General features: G+C 45.7%; 1 protein-coding gene across 14 annotated transcripts in view; it reads right to left on the bottom strand.

Moving 5' to 3' along the window:
• ADAM22 (ADAM metallopeptidase domain 22) overlaps nt 1-22,098 on the bottom strand; it is a 283,448-nt gene that overhangs the window by 52,101 nt on the left and 209,249 nt on the right. For 8 of the 14 annotated variants that reach the window (XR_008843837.1, XR_008843838.1, XM_056519133.1 and 5 more), the window contains exons 15-21: nt 14,651-14,750; nt 14,006-14,077; nt 11,145-11,237; nt 9,735-9,815; nt 6,039-6,088; nt 3,710-3,792; nt 1,223-1,328 (exon numbers count right to left, since the gene is read on the bottom strand). Coding sequence is in view for 12 of the 14 variants with exons in the window: in XM_056519133.1 (XP_056375108.1) it covers nt 1,223-1,328; nt 3,710-3,792; nt 6,039-6,088; nt 9,735-9,815; nt 11,145-11,237; nt 14,006-14,077; nt 14,651-14,750 (585 nt within the window). In the remaining 2 variants the exon portion in view is untranslated. Of the gene's footprint in view, nt 1-1,222; nt 1,329-3,709; nt 3,793-6,037; nt 6,089-9,734; nt 9,816-11,144; nt 11,238-14,005; nt 14,078-14,650; nt 14,751-22,098 lie in introns of all 14 variants that reach the window. The other 6 variants (XM_056519136.1, XM_056519144.1, XM_056519139.1 and 3 more) reach the window with 2 other exon arrangements.

Raw genomic sequence — 22,098 nt, 5'->3', positions numbered from 1 at the left:
GGATTCTTTTTTCCTGCGGAATCCACATGAAAATGCATTACTGTCTATGGATCTGTGTCATGTATGTGGTTTTAAAGGGGTACTCCGGTGGAAAACATTTTTTTTTTTTTTTTTTATCAACTGGTGCCAGAAAGTTAAACAGATTTGTAAATTACTTCTATTAAAAAATCTTAATCCTTACAGTACTTATCAGCTGCTGTATGCTCCACAGGAAGTTCTTTTCTTTTTAATTTATTTTCTGTCTGACCACAGTGCTCTCTGCTGACACCTCTGTCCATGTCAGGAACTGTCCAGAGCAGGATAGGTTTGCTATGGGGATTTGCTCCTGCTCTGGACAGTTCCTGACATGGACAGAGGTGTCAGCAGAGAGCACTGTGGTCAGACAGAAAATAAATTCAAAAAGAAAAGAACTTCCTAATTTAAAAACCTGTTTAACTTTCTGGTACCAGTTGATTTAAAAAAAAATAGTTTTCCACCGGAGTACTCCTTTAAAGAGGGTCTCTAACCACCTCCTGACGTGTCTGTGTTAGTAAATACTTTTAGGGCCAATGCACAATACGGAAATTCTGCTCAGAATGCAAGATTCTACTTGCAGCAACCTCCCATTTTTTTTAATGGGATTCTGCTGCTCTGAGCACACTGCAGAATCACACTGCAGAATTTCTGAGGCGGAAATTTTTGTTTCCATCAACAACAAAAAAATTTATATGTTTATTCTTTTGGCAAAATTTATATGTTTATTCTTTTGGCGAAATCCATTGCTGCTGCACACGGAACCACATGGAAATTCTCTAGTGTCCATAGGCCCTTATTTTCCAAGGAATGATAATTCCGTATCCTCGTTTTTTTTAGGACTCTTCACTGTGCTGTTCTTCTATAATTCCTCTTAAAAAATGTAAAACTAAATTGACAACTGGGTGTTACCATTCCCTTTTTAAGGCTCGTTCTCACGAACGGATCCGCAGTGTATTTTATTCTACTGATCCGCCGAACGATTGACCCTACAGTGTGCCTCCAGATGTGCCTGCTCGGAGCGGCTTGCCGCTCCGAGCAGGCACATCTGGAGGCACACTGTGGGGTCCATTGTCGGCAAATCCACAGCGTAAAATACGCTGCGGATCCGTCCATGTGAATGAGCCCTTAGAAAGTGTGTGTCCCTACACAGTCCAGAAGGAGTAACAGATTTTATAATATGACATCTATTTAGGTAATTTGTCCTTACTGTTTGCTGCATTGTATCCAGGTGTCCTTATTGCGGCGACAGTTGCCTTTTTCGGTGCCTTCTATATTCAGCTTATCATAGCAGTATTTGTCTGCAGCTGCTGCTTCTGAAACATAGCAAAAGGCAATTCTGAAAGAAATGGTCTCCTTGTATACTTTATATAGCAGTTTTTCTCCACCAGTTGTAGTTTTGCAATAGCTGGAGGCACCCAGGTTGGGAAACACTGCTATAAGGGATTCCAAGTAATAAAGAATAGTAACCATAGAATACAAAAGTATCTAAGTATCTAAGTACTAGATTGCCTTACAAGGCCGGGTCCACACTACTGAATTTCCGAGTGTAATTCTGCTCAGAAATTTCGATGTAGCAGAGTCCAATTACTGTCAATGGGATTCTGCTGCACAGAGGACACTACGCCACTGAAGTCCCGCCTCTGAAGTCCCGCCTCTGAAAGAATAAATACCATGTGGAATATACCGGCATCTATGGAGACGGTAATGGCCGCACGGTCCAACTGCCGAAGTACTTGGCGGCACCTGCTGCATGTAGTGTGGACGAGGCCTTAGTGTCAGCTTATTGTAAGACCTAGTGGTTGGACTGAAAACTGCAATAGTTTTTTCTGTAATTATTGAAAGTAAAATGATAAATTAGAAAAAGATAAAAAAAAACTCAGTACAGTATTTCATGTGCAGGATTTGAAGCTGCAGAGTTTTTAATGTAAACTAAATGACTGAACACAACATAAGGGTGCGTTCACACGCCATTACTAGCAGCGGGTTTCCCGCTGCAGAAAAGCCACTGAGAGTTACGCTACCATTCATTTGAATGGGTCCGCGGACAGTACGCAAATCTGACACTATTGCGGACTGTCTGTGGACCCATTTAAATCAATGGTAGCATAAGACGCAGCGAGATTCCCTCAGCGGGGAACCTGCTGCTAGTAATAGCGCATGAACGCAACCTAAAACCTGCAGCTTCAAATCCTGCGCATATTACTGTATGTGTGAATACACCCTAAGGGTACGTTCACACTGGCGCATTACCTATGGAATTTCCACAGCGTGTTTGTTGCGGAAAATCCGCAGTGGATTTTGCTACCATTGCCTTCAATGGGTCATCAGAAAATCCGCAATAGAGGCAGTTTTGCAGATTTTCCTTCGGACCCATTGAATTCAATGGAAGCAGATTATTGGCTGCAGATTTTTCGCAGCAAATACGCTACGGAAATTCTGCAGGTAATCCGCCCGTGTGAACGTACCCTTCACATGGGCGGATTACCTGCAGAATTTCCACAGCGTATTTGCTGCAAAAAACTGCAGCGGATTTTGCTGCCATTGACTTCAATGGGTCAACAGAAAATCCGCAATAAAGGCAGATTTGCAGATTTTCCTTCAGACCCATTGAAGTCAATGGTAGCAAAACCTGCAGGTAATCCGCCCGTGTGAGGGCTCATTCACACTGACGGATCCGCAGCGTATTTTACACTGCGGATCGGCTGACAACGGACCCTACAGTGCTGCCTCCATCTGCGCGGAGGATTGCCACTATGAGCAGGTACAGATGGAGGCAGCACTGTAGGGTCCATTGTCGGCGGATCTGCAGCGTAAAAATATGCTGCGGATCCCTTCGAGTGTATTCACACGTACAGTATACTGTGAATATTTGTTGCTGCAGGATTTGAAGCGGTGTTTAGTTATTTAGTTTACATTGAAATCTGTAGCGTGAAATCTACAGGAAACTGTACCTGTGAATACACACTAAACACAATTCCTTTAAAGGGTTTATCCAGGATATCTTCAAAAAACAGCACCATACCTGTCCTGGATGGGTGTGGTTCTGCCAGCTGAGTTCCATTAAAATGAATGGAGCCAAGTTGTAATACCACACACAACCTGAGGACAGGTGTGGTGCTGTTTTTGGTAGAAAGTAGCTCATGGATGGTGGCAAAGCTCTACTATTAAAGTACCATTAACAATTTTAGGATAAAGGGGTACTCCCGTGGAAAACTTATTATAATTTTTTTTTCTAAATCAACTGGCTCCATAAAGTTAAACAGATTTGTAAATGACTTCTATTAAAAAAAAATCTTAATCCTTCCAGTACTTATTAGCGACCACAGTGCTCTCTGCTGACCTCTGCTGTCCATTTTAGGAACTGTCCAGAGCAGGAGAAAATTCTTATAGCAAACATATGCTGCTCTGGACAGTTCCTAAAATGGACAGCAGAGGTCAGCAGAGAGCACTGTGGTCGTGACAGGAGAGGAATCCAAAAGGAAAAGCATTTCCTCTGTAGTATACAGCCCCTTAAAAGTACTGGAAGGATTAAGATTTTTTATTAGAAGTAATTTACCAATCTGTTTAACTTTCTAGTATCAGTTGATTTAAAAAAAAATAAAATAAAAAATAAAATAAAAAGTTTTCCACCGGAATACCCCTCTCCTTCGCAATGACACAATCAGACACAAAAGTAAAACGCATGCGTACTTACTCTCACCCCAGATGTATTTGCACTGCCTGTCTCTGGTTTTACATATTCCACCAGAACATAGACCCTGATATGATGACAAAATCAACAAAGACGGGTGAAATAAAGCCATACAGTATAACGATACGTACGCTGATCAGCCATAACATTAAAATTGGAAAAGTGAATGCAACTTATATCTTGTGCCAATGGTGCCTGTGGAGGGGGATATATTAGGCAGAAAGTGAACAGTCCGTTCCTGAAGAGGGAGAAATTATCCAAGGAAGGAAAACTAGAGAACTGGTAACAGTGTTATTAGTGTCCAGGGCTCATTGATGTGTGGGGCGTTCCAATAGAAATGAATGAAGCGCGTGCCGTCTACTGGTAGACGATACACGTGCTCCTCAATGAGAGAGTCAGAGTCCTGTTCCGGAGATCGCAAGGAGTCCCAGCAGTCGGATATGGGATCTGATCCTGTGGATAGGGGATAAGTTACTTTTGGCTGGAGTTCTCCTTGAAGGCTGGTCCGTCTGGTCCAATCCCATAGAAGAGCTGCTGTAGAGCAAATTGCTGAAAATGTTCCTGCTATCTATGATAGAAGGGAGTCAGATCGCACAGTCTATGGGACTGTATAACTGCAGAGTGATCAGAGAGCCCATGTTGACCCCTGTCCACCATCTGATGAATCACTTTTACCATCATGTGGACCGCCAGGTGCGTGTGCGTCATCTACATGTAGAAAACATGGCACCAGGATGTACTATGGGAAGAAGACAAGGCAGGGGGGCAGTGTGATGGGCAATGATCTGCTGGAGACTTTGGGTCCTAGCATCATGTAGATGTTACTGTGACACATACCACCTACCTAACCATCGTACAGACCAAGCCCCTTCATGGCAGTGGGTCCCCCTAATGGAAGTGGCCTCTATCAGCAGGATAACACCCAGGCTGTACTGTAGACATTATTCAGAAATGAGGAACATGACCAAGAAGTCAAGGCGGTGATCCTGCCTCTAAATTTCCAAGATCTCAATCTGATCGATCATTGGTGGGATGTGCTGGAGATACGAGTCCGATCCATAGAGGCCTCCTCTTACAACTTACAGCACTCACAGAGTCTGCTGCTAATATCTTGGTGCCAGACACCACAGGACTCCTTTCTAGGTCTACGGAGTCCAGACCTTAAAGAGGTACTCCGCCCCCATCCAAAGGATAGGAATTAAAGGGGTATTCTATGTTTTATTTTTTTATTGGACCATGCTACAGGGGCTGTAAAGTTAGTGTAGTTCATAATATCGTAACAGAAGAAGTCCGCAGATGGCACTCACAGTTCAGCAGAAGTTTTATTCGGGAACGCTGCACCTCACAACAAACATACCAGGTGAGTCGACCGGTTTCGCGCTACACAGAGCGCTTACGCGTTACACGTTTGGGTCACGTGTAAGCGCTCTGTGTAGCGTGAAACCGGTCGACTCACCTGGTGTGTTTGTTGTGATGTCCAGCGTTCCCGAATAAAACTTCTGCTGAACTGTGAGTGCCGTCTGCGGACTTCTGTTACGATTTGCGCCTTTGCTATGGGTGGGCAGAGCACCACATTTATCAGCATAGGATCGCACAGTGTGACAACACCCGTAAGGACCCATATGATAGTGAGTAGCCAGCAGTGCCAACTACTTTCTTCTTTGTGTAGTTCATAATATAGTGTCTGTACCTGTGTGTGACGGTTTTCTCACAATTCTTCTGTGATTTTCTTCTGTGATATCCTTATGGTGGAGAACCCCTTTAACATGTCTGATGGTGGGGGGTCTGGTCGTGAAAATCCCCGCGATCTCCAGGCTGGCACTGCGGCACAATAGTCAAGGAAGCCTGGGGCTCGTGATGCCACGCCCCCTCCATTCATGTCTATGGGAGGGGGCGTGACAGCTAGTACACAAAAATCACGCCTCCTCCCATAGACATGAACGGAGGGGGTGTGGCAACTAAGTTCGCCAGCCATCCGGCATGGAGCGGAGTTCGCTCTGTGCACCGTATGACTGGGATGACGCAGCAGAGACTCCCGCGATCAGACATGTTATCCCCTATCCTTTGGATATGGGATAACATGTATAGCAGCGGAGTACCCCTTTAATTGATGAAAGATGCTTTTGGTGGTACAAGGACGACCCTACACAATATTAGGTTTTAATGTTTTGGCTGATCAGTGTTTATGTATATTTTACATAAAAATAAAAAAAATTACTACCTTTATGATACCCAATATGTTGACTGGGTGTTGCATCTGTTTAGACCATGTATGTAGAAGATTATCATATTAAAATGTTCATATAAGAAAATTACTTTTACTTGAATTACCTCTCGGTCTTCACAAGGATATCCATCCAATTTATGTATATTTGTAGGGCACTGGAAGAAACAGAACAAAATTATAAGATCAGGTTTTTAGCTTAAAGGGGTATTCCCCTGGAAAAAACTTTTTTTTTTTTTTTTTAAATCAACTGGTGCCAAAAAGTTAAACAGATTTGTGAATTACTTCTGTTTAAAAATCGTAACTCTTCCAGTACTTATCAGCTGCTGTATGTTCCAGAGGAAGTTCTCTTCTTTTTGAATTTAATTTCTGTCTGACCACAGTGCTCTCTGCTGACACCTCTGTCCATTTTAGGAACTGTCTGGAGCAGAATAGGTTTGCTATGGGGATTTGCTCCTACTCTGGACAGAGGTGTCAGCAGAGAACACTGTGGTCAGACAGAAAGGAAATTCAAAAATAAAAGAACTTCTTCTGGAACATACAGCAGCTGATAAGTACTGGAAGAGTTACGATTTTTAAACAGAAGTTATTCACAAATCTGTTTAACTTTTTGGCACCAGTTGATTTAAAAAAAAATAAAAAAGTTTTTTAGTGGAGTACCCCTTTAAACATAATGGATTCAATTTTGTTCAATCTCCTCCCTGTATAGTAGAGATATTCTGGAGCATGCGCTGCTACAGAGGGACCTGACTTCTCTTCATATAACAGCGGGACCCTACTCTACAGTGAGTCTCCAACTGTTGCAAAACTACAACGCCCAGCATGCCCGGACAGCCAAAGGCTGTCCGGGCATGCTGGGAGTTGTAGTTTAAAAATGTTTTAACTCCTTTTTATTGACACTGAAATGCATATATATTGATTACAGTACATCAGTGGATTTAAAAAGGTACAAGTACAGAAAAGAAAAAACATATTTTCAAACATATTGTAAATACCAAGAATTAGAAAAAAATACATGTACAAAACATTGGTTTGTCAATAAAAACAACCATTACAACTGTGCAAGCTATAGAAATAAAACAGTGCTCCCACATGACACCCCGCCACATATTTACGTCACTCCACAACAGGTCCCATCGGGCAGGCACGGTAGGGGAAAGGCCAATAGTAACAACTAAAGTGAACTACGGGGGGTGGGGGCTGCTCCAACTGTATGCAAAAAATAATTCCAGACATCCCAGATTGTGGATAATTTTTGTGGGCAGCCAAGATGTTGGTACGCCACCTTCTCTTATGGTATGAGCGAATAAAAGGAGTTCTGTAGTGAAACATAGCTTATCCCCTATCCAAAGGATAGGAGATAAGTTAAAGATTGGTGGGACCCCCCACGATCATCTGAACGGGGCCCAGCAGTTTGCTGGAAGGAGGCGTGTCGACCCCCGCACGGAGCGGCAGAGGCTAACACGCCACCTCCAGGCATCCCATAGAGATACATGGAGGGGGCGTGTCGGCCGTGGCTTCCTGCGGGGGTCAGAACGCCCACTTCCGCCAGACTGCCGGGGCCCCATTCAGGTCATACAGTTTTGTAGATCACTTTTATTTAAAAACCATAAAGGAGAACTACAGCCAAATGATATTACCTTTATATAGCTGCACATGATAAAGTTATATATAACTTTGCAATGTGAAGTGTAATCTTTGCTGAGCACATACCCAGTTTCTCTCCAGGCAGGAAGTCCAGGAGATCTTATAATACTGATGACAAGTGTCTACCGAAGACGACACATCACACTCCCTTCTCTCCTGCTCAGAGAGCTGACAGCTTCGGTGTGCCGTGTTTGAGTGTCTCTGATTGGCTGGAGGGCAGCACATCCCCCTTGCAGCTCACACAGAAAACCAGCCCAGTGTGTGGAGTTTTTTGCTGACTGATTTTCAAAGGCTGTTTATGGGGGCTATGGGGTCTGATTTTGAAACAAATCAGCTGGGATGCCTTGTGGAATCATGGTGAGCACATATATATATATATATATATATATATATATATACACACACATATATATATATATATATATATATATATATATATATAAACTTATTTAAAGGGGTTATCCAGGAATCGAAAAACAGGTCTGATTTATTTCAAAGACAGCTCCCTGTCTGTCTCCACTTTGGGTGTGGTATTACAACTTGGCTCCGTTCACTTCAATGGAACTGAGCTGCAGAGCCACACCCAACCTAGAGACAGAAAGAGAGCGGTCTTTGAAAGAAATTATCTCTGTTTTTCAATTCCTGGATAACCTCTTTAAGTTGTTTTTCTTTACAACTTTTGGCTGGATATCTCCTTAATCCTTCCAGTACTTATCAGCTGCTGTATGTTCCAGAGGTAGATCTTTCCAGTCTGACCACAGTGCTCTCTGCTGCCACCTCTGTCCGTGTCAGGAACTGTCGAGAGCAGGAGCAAATCTTCATAGAAAACCTATCCAGTTCTGGACAGTTTCTGAGACGGACAGAGGTGTCAGCAGAGAGCACTGTGGTCAGACTGGAAATAACTACACAACTTCCTCTGGAGTATACAGCAGCTGATAAGTACTGGAAGGATTAAGATATTTGAAAAAAAAGTTATTTACAGATCTGTTTAACTTTCTGGGAACAGAGTACCCTATTGAATGTTAGAGACCATGTACATGTACATTCTTTCTATAGAATACTGCATGGAACTGTCATCAATGGGAATAGTGGATGGTCATAGCACTAATTCCTTACAGTGGCGCCTGTTGCACGCAGAATGTCCGTACAAAATTTTGAACGGATATTCCACTGTGTGTACAGGCCCTTTGGGTAGGTTTACTAAGGAAAATCAGGAGGACAATTTTCCCTGTGAAATTTTGGAAATAGAGGGCTTATTCCAGGCAAAAATCTCCCTGATTTGGAGACAGAATCCACCTTAAAATCAACATGAATTCTCTCCTCCTGAAATCACTTAGTGTGCACTAGCCCCAATCTTTGGGTAAACCAGATAAATTGTATTCTGCAAAGCTTGCTGCACAATTGGTGCAGTTTTGCTGAATTTGAGCGTAATTACGGCAGAATTTCTGTGTACCTAGAACAAAGAATTCTGCTGAAATACAAAGCACCATTGATTCAAAGAGATTAAAAGGATACTCCACTGCTCAGTGTTTGAAACAAACTGTTCCGAACGCTTCAGCTGGCGCCAGGAGCTTGTGACAATATAGCCCCGCCCCCTCAATGCAAGTCTATGGGAGGGGGCGTGACAGCTGTCACCCCCCCCCCCTTCCATAGACTTGTATTGAGGGGGTGGGGCGTGACGTCGTGAGGGGCTATGATGTCATGAGCTCCCGGCTCCGGCTTTAGCGTTCAGAACAGTTTGGGCCCCTTTAAGACCAGTTTCTGCAAAATTTAACTACATGTTCAATGTTTCTGCAGAATCCGGAGAGCAAAATTTCTGCTGTATGAATGGGACAGCGGAATCCCCAACCAACACAATGTGCAGTAGTTTTTTGCAGAATTTTATAACGGAATTTTTCCCGCAGATTCCACTATGGAAATTCTGCCATGTGAACATAGCCTCAGTGTTCAAATTCCCTGCCGTGCCACCACAGGGGAAATTAGGCAGTACAGTATGGGTCCTCCAGAGTGAGAGACACTCTTTATAACTGCTCTCCCTCAGAAGAGGACCCTGAACAATGAAGCCCCCCTCTATTAACCCCGAGTTAACTAACAGGATTTATGAAAATGGCTTTTCTAAACTTGACAGAAAAAAAAAATCCAAGAATTCTGTGTTACCTGGCTTGAATTTCCCGTACACACTTCTGGTATATCACAGTCGTTCACGGCGCCCCGACAATACACTCCTTTTTCAATAAACTTCAAGAAATATTGAGTTAGGTAAGTTAAAGTTGCATGTACAATAATCGCGTAAGACATGTCAATACAATTATTAGGGATAAAAAAACTGGTTATTTTAGCCCAATAAGATGTCTTAAAAGGGGTACTCCGGTGGAAAACTTTTTCTTTTTAAATCAACAGGTGCCAGAAAGTTAAACAGATTTGTAAATTACTTCTATTAAAAAATCTTAATCCTTCCAGTACTTATTAGCTGCTGAATACAACAGAGGAAATTCTTTTCTTTTTGGAACACAGAGCTCTCTGCTGACATCACGAGCACAGTGCTCTCTGCTGACATCTCTGTCCATTTTAAGAACTGTCCAGAGTAGGAGAAAATCCCCATTGCAAACATATGCTGCTCTGGACAGTTCCAAAAATGGACAGAGATGTCAGCAGAGAGCACTGTGCTTATGATGTCTGCAGAGAGCTCTGTGTTCCAAAAAGAAAAGAATTTCCTCTGTAGTATTCAGCAATAAGTACTAATAAGTACTGGAAGGATAAAGATTTTTTTAATAGAAGTGATTTACAAATCTGTTTAACTTTCTGGCACCAGTTGATTTAAAAAAAAAAAAAGTTTTCCACCTGAGTACCCCTTTAAATTTGGTTTTCGCGGCTGCATAATGTAAAGGGGTACTCTGCTGCTAGACATCTTATCCCCTATCCAAAGGATAGGGGATAAGATGTCTGATCGTGGAGGGCCCTCTCCTGGGGTTCCCTGTGATCTCCTGCAGCACCCGGAGTTCTAAACAAACGCTGGGTTCCAATGGCAGTGGCCGTTACATCATGGCCACGCCCCTTGTGATGTCATGCCACGCCACCTCCATTCATGTCTATGGGAGGGGGCATGTCGGCCGACACGCCCGCTCCCATAGACATGAATGGAGGGAACGTGGTGTGATGTCACAAGATACGTGGCTGTGATGTCACCATCACGTCCTCCGGTTCAGAACACTGGAGCACTGGAGTACCCCTTTAACAATCAGAAATGTTCCAGAGATTTTTCACCATTTACACTGATCTATATCAAGATTTTACTAGCTGACAACGTTTGCTCTATTAAAGCCTATGGCCAAGCTTTGGGTATGTTGTGGCATTCATTGTAATACTTTTTTGACAGCTTTATACTGGCCGCGGAGACCCGAAATGTGAAAAGGGGACTAAAACTAGCCACCGTTAATAAAACACAAGATATAAGTGATGCACATATATTCTAAACACCCTGCGCTCTCTGGACACAGGAAAGGCTCCAGTAATTCTTTGGTGGGCTCATGAGAGGTGCGGAAAATATTTTGGTTGTGTCTCTTTTACCTGGCATTTGGAACAACACAACCCATCGCTGCACTGTGACCCCTCAGTCAGCATGCATTTCCTGCAACAATCCCCTCCTTCCGCTGCACACTCCTGTAGAGAAAAATACACAATTGGTCTACAGCTATATCATTATACAAAATCATATATAAATATATATATATTGGCAAGGTTGTGTGAATCACGAACGCAGTTCTGTTTTCTTTTTTTTTTTCCCCATATCATGCACACTTGCCATCTCAGTACTACAGTGCCATTTGTTTTATTCCAGCACAGCTTCATTCAAGTATTTAATGTGTCAGTGGTCTGTCATGGGTCAGCTGACTTCCTGTGAACTACAGTATAACATTATCACCTATGGGATCAATCCTGTTAGAACCCAAAGCCCTCCCATCCCAGTTATACCTGTATATTGCTTCTGCTTTCTCTATGGGATCAGAATATATAGTAGTTATACACCTCCCCTCCATCTCTATCTGTATACTGCTGCTGCTGCTTTCTCTATGGGATCAGAATATATAGTAGTTATACACCTCCCCTCCAGCTCTATATGTATACTGCTGCTGCTCTTTATAGGATCAGAATATATAGTAGTTATACACCTCCCCACCAGCTCTATCTGTATACTGCTGCTATTTCTATAGGATCAGGATATAAAGATGTTTTGCACATGTTTTCAAGCTCTATCTGTATACTGCTGCTGCTATCTGTATAGGATCAGGATTTATAGTAGGTATACACCTCCCCCCAACTGTATCTGTATACTGCTGCTGATATCTCTATGGGATCAGGATATAAAGTAGCTATACACCTCCCCTTCAGCTCTATCTGTATACTGCTGCTGCTTCTAGCTCTATGTGTTCAGCATATATAATAGTTATACACCTCTCCTCCAGCTCTATTTGTATACTGATGTTGCTATCTCTATGGATGAGGATATAAGTTAGTTATTTTCCTCGCATCCAGCTCTATCTTTATACTATTACGGCTATCTCTATGGGATCAGGATATATAGTAGTTTCACTTCTCCCCTCCAGCTCTATCTGTATACTGCTGCTATCTTTATGAGATCAGGATACAGTGGGGCAAAAAAGTATTTAGTCAGCCACCAATTGAGCAAGTTCTCCCACTTATAAAGATGAGAGGCCTGTAATTTTCATCATAGGTATACCTCAACTATGAGAGACAGAATGAGAAAAAATCCATAAAATCACATTGTCTGATTTTTAAAGAATTTATTTTCAAATTTTGGTGGAAAATAAGTATTTGGTCACCTACAAACAAGCAAGATTTCTGGCTCTCACAGACCTGTAACTTCTTCTTTAAGAGTCTCCTCTGTCCTCCACTTGTTACCTGTATTAATGGCTCCTGTATGATCATGTTATCAGTATAAAAGACACCTGTCCACAACCTCAAACAGTCACACCCCAAACTCCACTATGGCTAAGAACAAAGAGCTGTCGAAGGACACCAGAAACAAAATTGTAGACCTGCACCAGGCTGGGAAGACTGAATCTGCAATAGGCAAGCAGCTTGGTGTGAAGAAATCAACTGTGGGAGCAATTATTAGAAAATGGAAGACATACAAGACCACTGACAATCTCCCTAATCTGGGGCTCCACGCAAGATCTCACCCCGTGGTATCAAAATGATCACAAGAACGGTGAGTAAAAATCCCAGAACTACATGGGGGGACCTAGTGAATGACCTGCAGAGAGCTGGGACCAAAGTAACAAAGGCTACCATCAGTAACACACTAGGCCACCAGGGACTCAAATCATGCAGTGCCAGATGTGTCCCCCTGCTTAAGCCAGTACATGTCCGGGCCCGTCGGAAGTTTGCTAGAGAGCATTTGGATGATCCAGAAGAGGATTGGGAGAATGTCATATGGTCAGATGAAACCAAAGTAGAACTTTTTGGTAAAAACTCATTTCGGCATGTTTAGAGGAGAAAGAATGCTAAGTTGCATCCAAAGAACACCAAACCTACTGTGAAGCATGGGGGTGGAAACATCATTCTTTGGCGCTGTTTTTCTGCTAAGGGACCAGGATGACTCATCCATGTAAAGGAAAGAATGAATGGGGCCGTGTATCGTGAGATTTTGAGTGAAAACCTCCTTCCATCAGCAAGGGCATTGAAGATGAAATGTGGCTGGGTCTTTCTTTGATCCCAAACACACCACCCGGGCAACAAAGGAGTGGCTTCGTAAGAAGCATTTCAAGGTCCTGGAGTGGCCTAGCCAGTCTCCAGATCTCAACCCCATGGAAAACCTTCAGAGGGAGTTGAAAGCCCGTGTTGCCCAGCGACAGCCCCAAAACATCACTGCTCTAGAGGAGATCTGCATGGAGGAATGGGCCAAAATACCAGCAACAGTGTGTGAAAACCTCGTGAAGACTTACAGAAAACGTTTGACCTCTGTCATTGCCAACAAAGGGTATATAACAAAGTATTAAGATGAACTTTTGTTATTGAACAAATACTTATTTTCCACCATAATTTGCAAATAAATCCTTTAAAAATCAGACAATGTGATTTTATGGATTTTTTTTTCTCATTCTGTCTCTCATAGTTGAGGTATACCTATGATGAAAATGACAGGTCTGTCTCATCTTTATAAGTGGGAGAATTTTCCCAATTGGTGGCTGGCTAAATACTTTTTTTCCCCACTGTAGATATATGTACATCCTAAATGTGTCTTTAAAGGCATATCTGCCAAAACTGAAAAGCATGAAAAAATCAAACCTATCCGGAACTTTTACATTACTGGGATAATCCAGTGTAATGTGTATATATATATATATATATATATATATATATACCGTATGTATGCATGTTTGTTTATGCATATTAAACCTATTTACCGCTGCAGTGCCGCAGTCACATTCTTCCCCAACTTCAACAAATCCATTGCCGCACTCAGGGGGATCCAGGAGCTGCAAAGAAGAAAAATAAAAGACAAACGTTATTTCTTAACTATGCAAAGCAGCAGCAGTCACGCCCCGCCCCCTCAATGCAAGTCTATGCTGTCAATGCCGACACGTCCCCTCCCATAGACTTGCATTGAGGGGGCGGGGTGTGACATCACAAGCGGGTGGAACCATGATGTCACGAACCTCCAGCCGCTGTATCGCCCATCATCAGGCACGGAGCGAAGTTTGCTCCGTGCACGAGATGACAGGGGTGCTGCAGGAGAGATTGCAGGGGGTTTCCAGCGGCGGGACCCCCGCGATCAGACATCTTATCCCCTTTCCTTTGCAGGGGCGGAGAACCCCTTTAACCATCTGTAGTCAGCTGTTGCCCCTCGTCAGTATAGAGCCAAGAGCCCAAACTGTGAACCTTCAGCTGTTGCAAAAACTACAACTCCCAGCATGCCCGGACAGCCAATGGCTGTCCGGGCATGCTGGGAGTTGTAGTTTTTGCAATATATGGAGGTCCACAGTTTGGAGGCCACTGCCATAGGGGATCTTGGTGCGGTCCTTATACCCCACAAGAATAATGGCACGCACCTTTAAAGGTTTATTGAACAGACACGCTCCGCCGCCGCTGTTCAGAAAATCGTGGTATTCCTCGACGTCACAGGACGAGAACTTGTTGGGGAGATAATAGCTGTAAAACATAAACCACTGGTTATATGCAAGCAGACTTACAAAAACATCAGTATGTGCATGTAATGCTAGGTTCCCAGCGTTAGGACAATTTTTTAACCCAAAAATAATCACATTTTTTAACCAGTGTATATTAAAAATAGAGAATGTTATTATCTACATTATATAAAAAGTTTTTGCAAACGACAGGGTCCATGTAAAAAAAATATTTTGAGCCCCATGGGATGAATTTTAATGGGGTATAGAAAACAGTATATATTCTTTGTACTTTGAGAAGAAAATCCCACTACAGTGATCCCTCAACATACAATGGCCTCAGGTTACAATATTTTTGGTCTTTTCAGGACCATTGTAACTTGAAACCAGACTCACCATACAATTCTCCAGCCAGCCCAGATCTGTGAAACGTGTCAAGGCTGGAAGAACCGACCAATCAGAATGGACATTCACTGGTAAAACCCCTGTATTACTGAAGTGTATGCACTGACTGGTGTCTGGTAGCGCCTCCTACAGTACAGGGAGGTATTACATGTTCTGTACTACTCTTTACCTGTATTACTGAAGTGTATGCACATACTGCTGTCTGGTAGCGCCCCTTACAGTATAGGGAGGTATTACATGTTTTGTACTACTCTTTACCTGTGTTACGCCGAGCGCTCCGGGTCCCCGCTCCTCCCCGGAGCGCTCGCTTCACTCTCGCTACCGCAGCGCTCCGGTCAGCTCCACTGACCCGGTGCGCTGCGATACCGTCTCCAGCCGGGATGCGATTCGCGATGCGGGTGGCGCCCGCTCGCGATGCGCACCCCGGCTCCCGTACCTGACTCGCTCTCCGTCTGTCCTGTCCCGGCGCGCGCGGCCCCGCTCCCTAGGGCGCGCGCGCGCCGGGTCTCTGCGATTTAAAGGGCCACTGCGCCGCTGATTGGCGCAGTGGTTCCAATTAGTGTGTTCACCTGTGCACTCCCTATTTATACCTCACTTCCCCTGCACTCCCTCGCCGGATCTTGTTGCCATTGTGCCAGTGAAAGCGTTCCATTGTGTATTCCTAGCCTGTGTTCCAGACCTCCTGCCGTTGCCCCTGACTACGATCCTTGCTGCCTGCCCCGACCTTCTGCTACGTCCGACCTTGCTTCTGTCTACTCCCTTGTACCGCGCCTATCTTCAGCAGCCAGAGAGGTTGAGCCGTTGCTAGTGGATACGACCTGGTCACTACCGCCGCAGCAAGACCATCCCGCTTTGCGGCGGGCTCTGGTGAAAACCAGTAGTGACTTAGAACCGGTCCACTAGCACGGTCCACGCCAATCCCTCTCTGGCACAGAGGATCCACCTCCTGCCAGCCGGCATCGTGACAGTAGATCCGGCCATGGATCCCGCTGAAGTACCTCTGCCAGATGTCGCTGACCTCACTACGGTGGTCGCCCAGCACTCACAACAGATAGCGCAACAAGGCCACCAGCTGTCTCAACTGACCGTGATGCTACAGCAGCTACTACCACAGCTTCAGCAATCATCTCCTCCGCCAGCTCCTGCACCTCCTCCGCAGCGAGTGGCCGCCTCAGGCCTACGACTATCCTTGCCGGATAAATTTGATGGGGACTCTAAGTGTTGCCGTGGCTTTCTTTCACAATGTTCCCTGCACTTGGAGATGATGTCGGACCAGTTTCCTACTGAAAGGTCTAAGGTGGCTTTCGTAGTCAGCCTTCTGTCTGGAAAAGCTCTGTCATGGGCCACACCGCTCTGGGACCGCAATGACCCTGTCACTGCCTCTGTACACTCCTTCTTCTCGGAATTTCGTAGTGTCTTTGAGGAACCTGCCCGAGCCTCTTCTGCTGAGACTGCCCTGTTGAACCTGGTCCAGGGTAATTCTTCCGTTGGCGAGTACGCCGTACAATTCCGTACTCTTGCTTCAGAACTATCCTGGAATAATGAGGCCCTCTGCGCGACCTTTAAAAAAGGCCTATCCAGCAACATTAAAGATGTTCTGGCCGCACGAGAAATCCCTGCTAATCTACATGAACTCATTCATCTTGCCACTCGCATTGACATGCGTTTTTCCGAAAGGCGTCAGGAGCTCCGCCAGGATATGGACTTTGTTCGCACGAGGCGTTTTTTCTCCCCGGCTCCTCTCTCCTCTGGTCCTCTGCAATCCGTTCCTGGGCCTCCCGCTGTGGAGGCTATGCAAGTTGACCGGTCTCGCCTGACACCACAAGAGAGGACACGACGCCGCATGGAGAATCTCTGCCTGTACTGTGCCAGTACCGAACACTTCCTGAAGGATTGTCCTATCCGTCCTCCCCGCCTGGAAGGACGTACGCTGACTCCGCACAAAGGTGAAACAGTCCTTGAAGTCAACTCCGCTTCTCCACGTCTTACTGTGCCTGTGCGGATATCTGCCTCTACCTTCTCCTTCTCCACTAAGGCCTTCTTGGACTCCGGATCTGCAGGAAACTTTATTTTGGCCTCTCTCATCAACAGGTTCAACATCCCAGTGACCAGTCTCGCCAGACCTCTCTACATCAATTGCGTTAACAATGAAAGATTGGACTGTGCCGTGCGTTACCGCACGGAACCCCTCCTAATGTGCATTGGACCTCACCACGAAAAAATTGAGTTTTTGGTCCTCTCCAATTGCACTTCCGAAATTCTCCTTGGACTACCCTGGCTTCAACACCATTCCCCAACCCTGGATTGGTCCACTGGGGAGATCAAGAGTTGGGGTCCCTCTTGTTCCAAGGACTGCCTTAAACCGGTTCCCAGTACTCCCTGCCGTGACCCTGTGGTTCCCCCTGTAACCGGTCTCCCTAAGGCCTATATGGACTTTGCGGATGTTTTTTGCAAAAAACAAGCTGAGACTTTACCTCCTCACAGGCCTTATGACTGTCCTATTGACCTCCTCCCGGGCACTACTCCACCCCGGGGCAGAATTTATCCTCTCTCTGTCCCAGAGACTCTTGCTATGTCTGAGTATATCCAGGAAAATTTAAAGAAGGGCTTTATCCGCAAATCCTCCTCTCCTGCCGGAGCCGGATTTTTCTTTGTGTCCAAAAAAGATGGCTCCCTACGTCCTTGCATTGACTACCGCGGTCTTAATAAAATCACTGTAAAAAACCGCTACCCCCTACCTCTCATCTCTGAACTCTTTGATCGCCTCCAAGGTGCTCACATCTTTACCAAACTGGACTTAAGAGGTGCCTATAATCTCATCCGCATCAGAGAGGGGGATGAATGGAAAACGGCATTTAACACTAGAGATGGACACTTTGAGTATCTGGTCATGCCCTTTGGCCTGTGCAACGCCCCTGCCGTCTTCCAAGACTTTGTTAATGAAATTTTTCGTGATCTCTTATATTCCTGTGTTGTTGTATATCTGGACGATATCCTGATTTTTTCTGCCAACTTAGAAGAACACCGCCAGCATGTCCGCATGGTTCTTCAGAGACTTCGTGACAATCAACTTTATGCCAAAATGGAGAAATGTCTGTTTGAATGTCAATCTCTTCCTTTCCTAGGATACTTGGTCTCTGGCCAGGGACTACAAATGGATCCAGACAAACTCTCTGCCGTCTTAGATTGGCCACGCCCCTCCGGACTCCGTGCTATCCAACGTTTTTTGGGGTTCGCCAATTATTACAGACAATTTATTCCACGTTTTTCCACCATTGTGGCTCCTATTGTGGCTTTAACCAAAAAGAATGCCAATCCTAAGTCATGGCCTCCTCAAGCGGAAGACGCCTTTAAACAGCTCAAGTCTGCCTTTTCTTCGGCTCCCGTGCTCTCCAGACCTGACCCTTCTAAACCCTTCCTATTGGAGGTTGATGCCTCCTCTGTAGGAGCTGGAGCGGTCCTTCTACAAAAAAATTCTTCCGGGCATGCTGTTACTTGTGGGTTTTTTTCTAGGACCTTCTCTCCGGCTGAGAGGAACTACTCCATCGGGGACCGAGAGCTTCTAGCCATTAAATTAGCACTTGAGGAATGGAGGCATCTGTTGGAGGGATCAAGATTTCCCGTTATTATTTACACCGATCACAAGAACCTCTCCTATCTCCAGTCTGCCCAACGGCTGAATCCTCGCCAGGCCAGGTGGTCTCTGTTCTTTGCCCGATTTAATTTTGAGATTCACTTTCGGCCTGCCGATAAGAACATTAGGGCCGATGCTCTCTCTCGTTCCTCGGATGCCTCGGAAGTAGAGCTCTCTCCGCAACACATCATTCCCCGACTGCCTGATCTCCACTTCTCCAGCCTCCATCAGGCAAACTCCTCCAGGGAAGACCTTCGTTTCTCCACGCCAACGCCTCGGAATCCTCAAATGGGGTCACTCCTCCCATCTCGCAGGTCATGCGGGTATCAAGAAATCCGTGCAACTCATCTCTCGTTTCTATTGGTGGCCGACTCTGGAGACGGATGTTGTGAATTTTGTGCGAGCCTGCACTGTCTGTGCCCGGGATAAGACTCCTCGCCAGAAGCCCGCTGGCCTTCTTCATCCTCTGCCTGTCCCCGAACAGCCTTGGTCTCTGATTGGTATGGACTTTATTACTGACTTACCTCCATCCCGTGGCAACACTGTTGTTTGGGTGGTCGTTGATCGATTCTCCAAGATGGCACATTTCATTCCTCTTCCTGGTCTTCCTTCAGCGCCTCAGTTGGCAAAACAATTTTTTGTACACATTTTTCGTCTTCACGGCTTGCCCACGCAGATCGTCTCGGATAGAGGCGTCCAATTCGTGTCAAAATTCTGGAGGGCTCTCTGTAAACAACTCAAGATTAAATTAAACTTTTCCTCTGCATATCACCCTCAATCCAATGGGCAAGTGGAAAGAATTAACCAGGTCCTGGGTGATTATTTACGCCATTTTGTTTCCTCCCGCCAGGATGACTGGGCAGATCTTCTACCATGGGCCGAATTCTCGTATAACTTCAGAGTCTCTGAATCATCCTCCAAATCCCCATTTTTCGTGGTGTACGGCCGTCACCCTCTTCCCCCCCTCCCTACTCCCTTGCCCTCTGGTTTGCCCGCTGTAGATGAAGTGACTCGTGATCTTTCCACCATATGGAAAGAGACCCAAAATTCTCTTTTACAGGCTTCATCTCGCATGAAAAAGTTTGCCGATAAAAAAAGAAGAGCTCCCCCCATTTTTGCTCCCGGAGACAAGGTATGGCTCTCCGCTAAATATGTCCGCTTTAGTGTCCCCAGTTACAAACTGGGACCACGCTATCTTGGTCCTTTCAAAGTCTTGTGCCAAATTAATCCTGTCTCTTACAAACTTCTTCTTCCTCCTTCTCTTCGTATTCCTAATGCCTTTCATGTCTCTCTTCTTAAACCACTCATCATCAACCGTTTCTCTCCCAAGTTAGTTTCTCCCACTCCTGTCTCCGGTTCTTCTGACGTCTTCTCAGTGAAAGAGATACTGGCCTCCAAGACGGTCAGAGGAAAAAGGTTCTTTTTGGTGGATTGGGAGGGCTGTGGACCTGAAGAGAGATCCTGGGAACCTGAGGACAACATCCTAGACAAAAGTCTGCTCCTCAGGTTCCCAGGCTCTAAGAAGAGGGGGAGACCCAAGGGGGGGGGTACTGTTACGCCGAGCGCTCCGAGTCCCCGCTCCTCCCCGGAGCGCTCGCTTCACTCTCGCTACCGCAGCGCTCCGGTCAGCTCCACTGACCCGGTGCGCTGCGATACCGTCTCCAGCCGGGATGCGATTCGCGATGCGGGTGGCGCCCGCTCGCGATGCGCACCCCGGCTCCCGTACCTGACTCGCTCTCCGTCTGTCCTGTCCCGGCGCGCGCGGCCCCGCTCCCTAGGGCGCGCGCGCGCCGGGTCTCTGCGATTTAAAGGGCCACTGCGCCGCTGATTGGCGCAGTGGTTCCAATTAGTGTGTTCACCTGTGCACTCCCTATTTATACCTCACTTCCCCTGCACTCCCTCGCCGGATCTTGTTGCCATTGTGCCAGTGAAAGCGTTCCATTGTGTATTCCTAGCCTGTGTTCCAGACCTCCTGCCGTTGCCCCTGACTACGATCCTTGCTGCCTGCCCCGACCTTCTGCTACGTCCGACCTTGCTTCTGTCTACTCCCTTGTACCGCGCCTATCTTCAGCAGCCAGAGAGGTTGAGCCGTTGCTAGTGGATACGACCTGGTCACTACCGCCGCAGCAAGACCATCCCGCTTTGCGGCGGGCTCTGGTGAAAACCAGTAGTGACTTAGAACCGGTCCACTAGCACGGTCCACGCCAATCCCTCTCTGGCACAGAGGATCCACCTCCTGCCAGCCGGCATCGTGACAACCTGTATTACTGAAGTGTATGCACTGACTGGTGTCTGGTAGTGCCCCCTACAGTACAGGGAGGTATTACATGTTTTGTACTACTCTTTACCTGTATTACTGAAGTGTATGCACTGACTGGTGTCTGGTAGTGCCCCCTACAGTACAGGGAGGTATTACATGTTCTGTACTACTCTTTACCTGTATTACTGAAGTGCAGGCACTGACTGGTGTCTGGTAACGCCTCCCACAGTACATGGAGGTATTACATGTTCTGTACTACTCTTTACCTGTATTACTGAAGTGCAGGCACTGACTGGTGTCTGGTAGCACCCCCTACAGTACAGGGAGGTATTATATGTTCTGTACTACTCTTTTCCTGTATTACTGAAGTGTATGCACTGACTGGTGTCTGGTAGCGCCCCTACAGTACAGGGAGGTATTACATGTTCTGTACTCTTTACCTGTATTACTGAAGTGTATGCACTGACTGGTGTCTGGTAGCACCCCCTACAGTACAGGGAGGTATTATATGTTCTGTACTACCCTTTACCTGTATTACTGAAGTGCAGGCACTGACTGGTGTCTGGTAGCGCCCCCTACAGTACAGGGAGGTATTACATGTTCTGTACTACTCTTTACCTGTATTACTGAAGTGCAGGCACTGACTGGTGTCTGGTAGCGCCCCCACAATACAGGGAGGTATTACATGTTCTGTACTACTCTTTACCTGTATTACTGAAGTGCAGGCACTGACTGGTGTCTGGTAGCGCCCCCTACAGTACAGGGAGGTATTATATGTTCTGTACTACTCTTTTCCTGTATTACTGAAGTGTATGCACTGACTGGTGTCTGGTAGCGCCCCTACAGTACAGGGAGGTATTACATGTTCTGTACTCTTTACCTGTATTACTGAAGTGTATGCACTGACTGGTGTCTGGTAGCACCCCCTACAGTACAGGGAGGTATTATATGTTCTGTACTACCCTTTACCTGTATTACTGAAGTGCAGGCACTGACTGGTGTCTGGTAGCGCCCCCTACAGTACAGGGAGGTATTACATGTTCTGTACTACTCTTTACCTGTATTACTGAAGTG

The sequence above is a fragment of the Hyla sarda genome, chromosome 5 (assembly GCF_029499605.1).
Source record: "Hyla sarda isolate aHylSar1 chromosome 5, aHylSar1.hap1, whole genome shotgun sequence".
Classification (NCBI taxonomy): domain Eukaryota; kingdom Metazoa; phylum Chordata; class Amphibia; order Anura; family Hylidae; genus Hyla; species Hyla sarda.
Note: the sequence above shows the minus strand (reverse complement) of the source record. Positions and strands in the feature narration are given on the sequence as shown.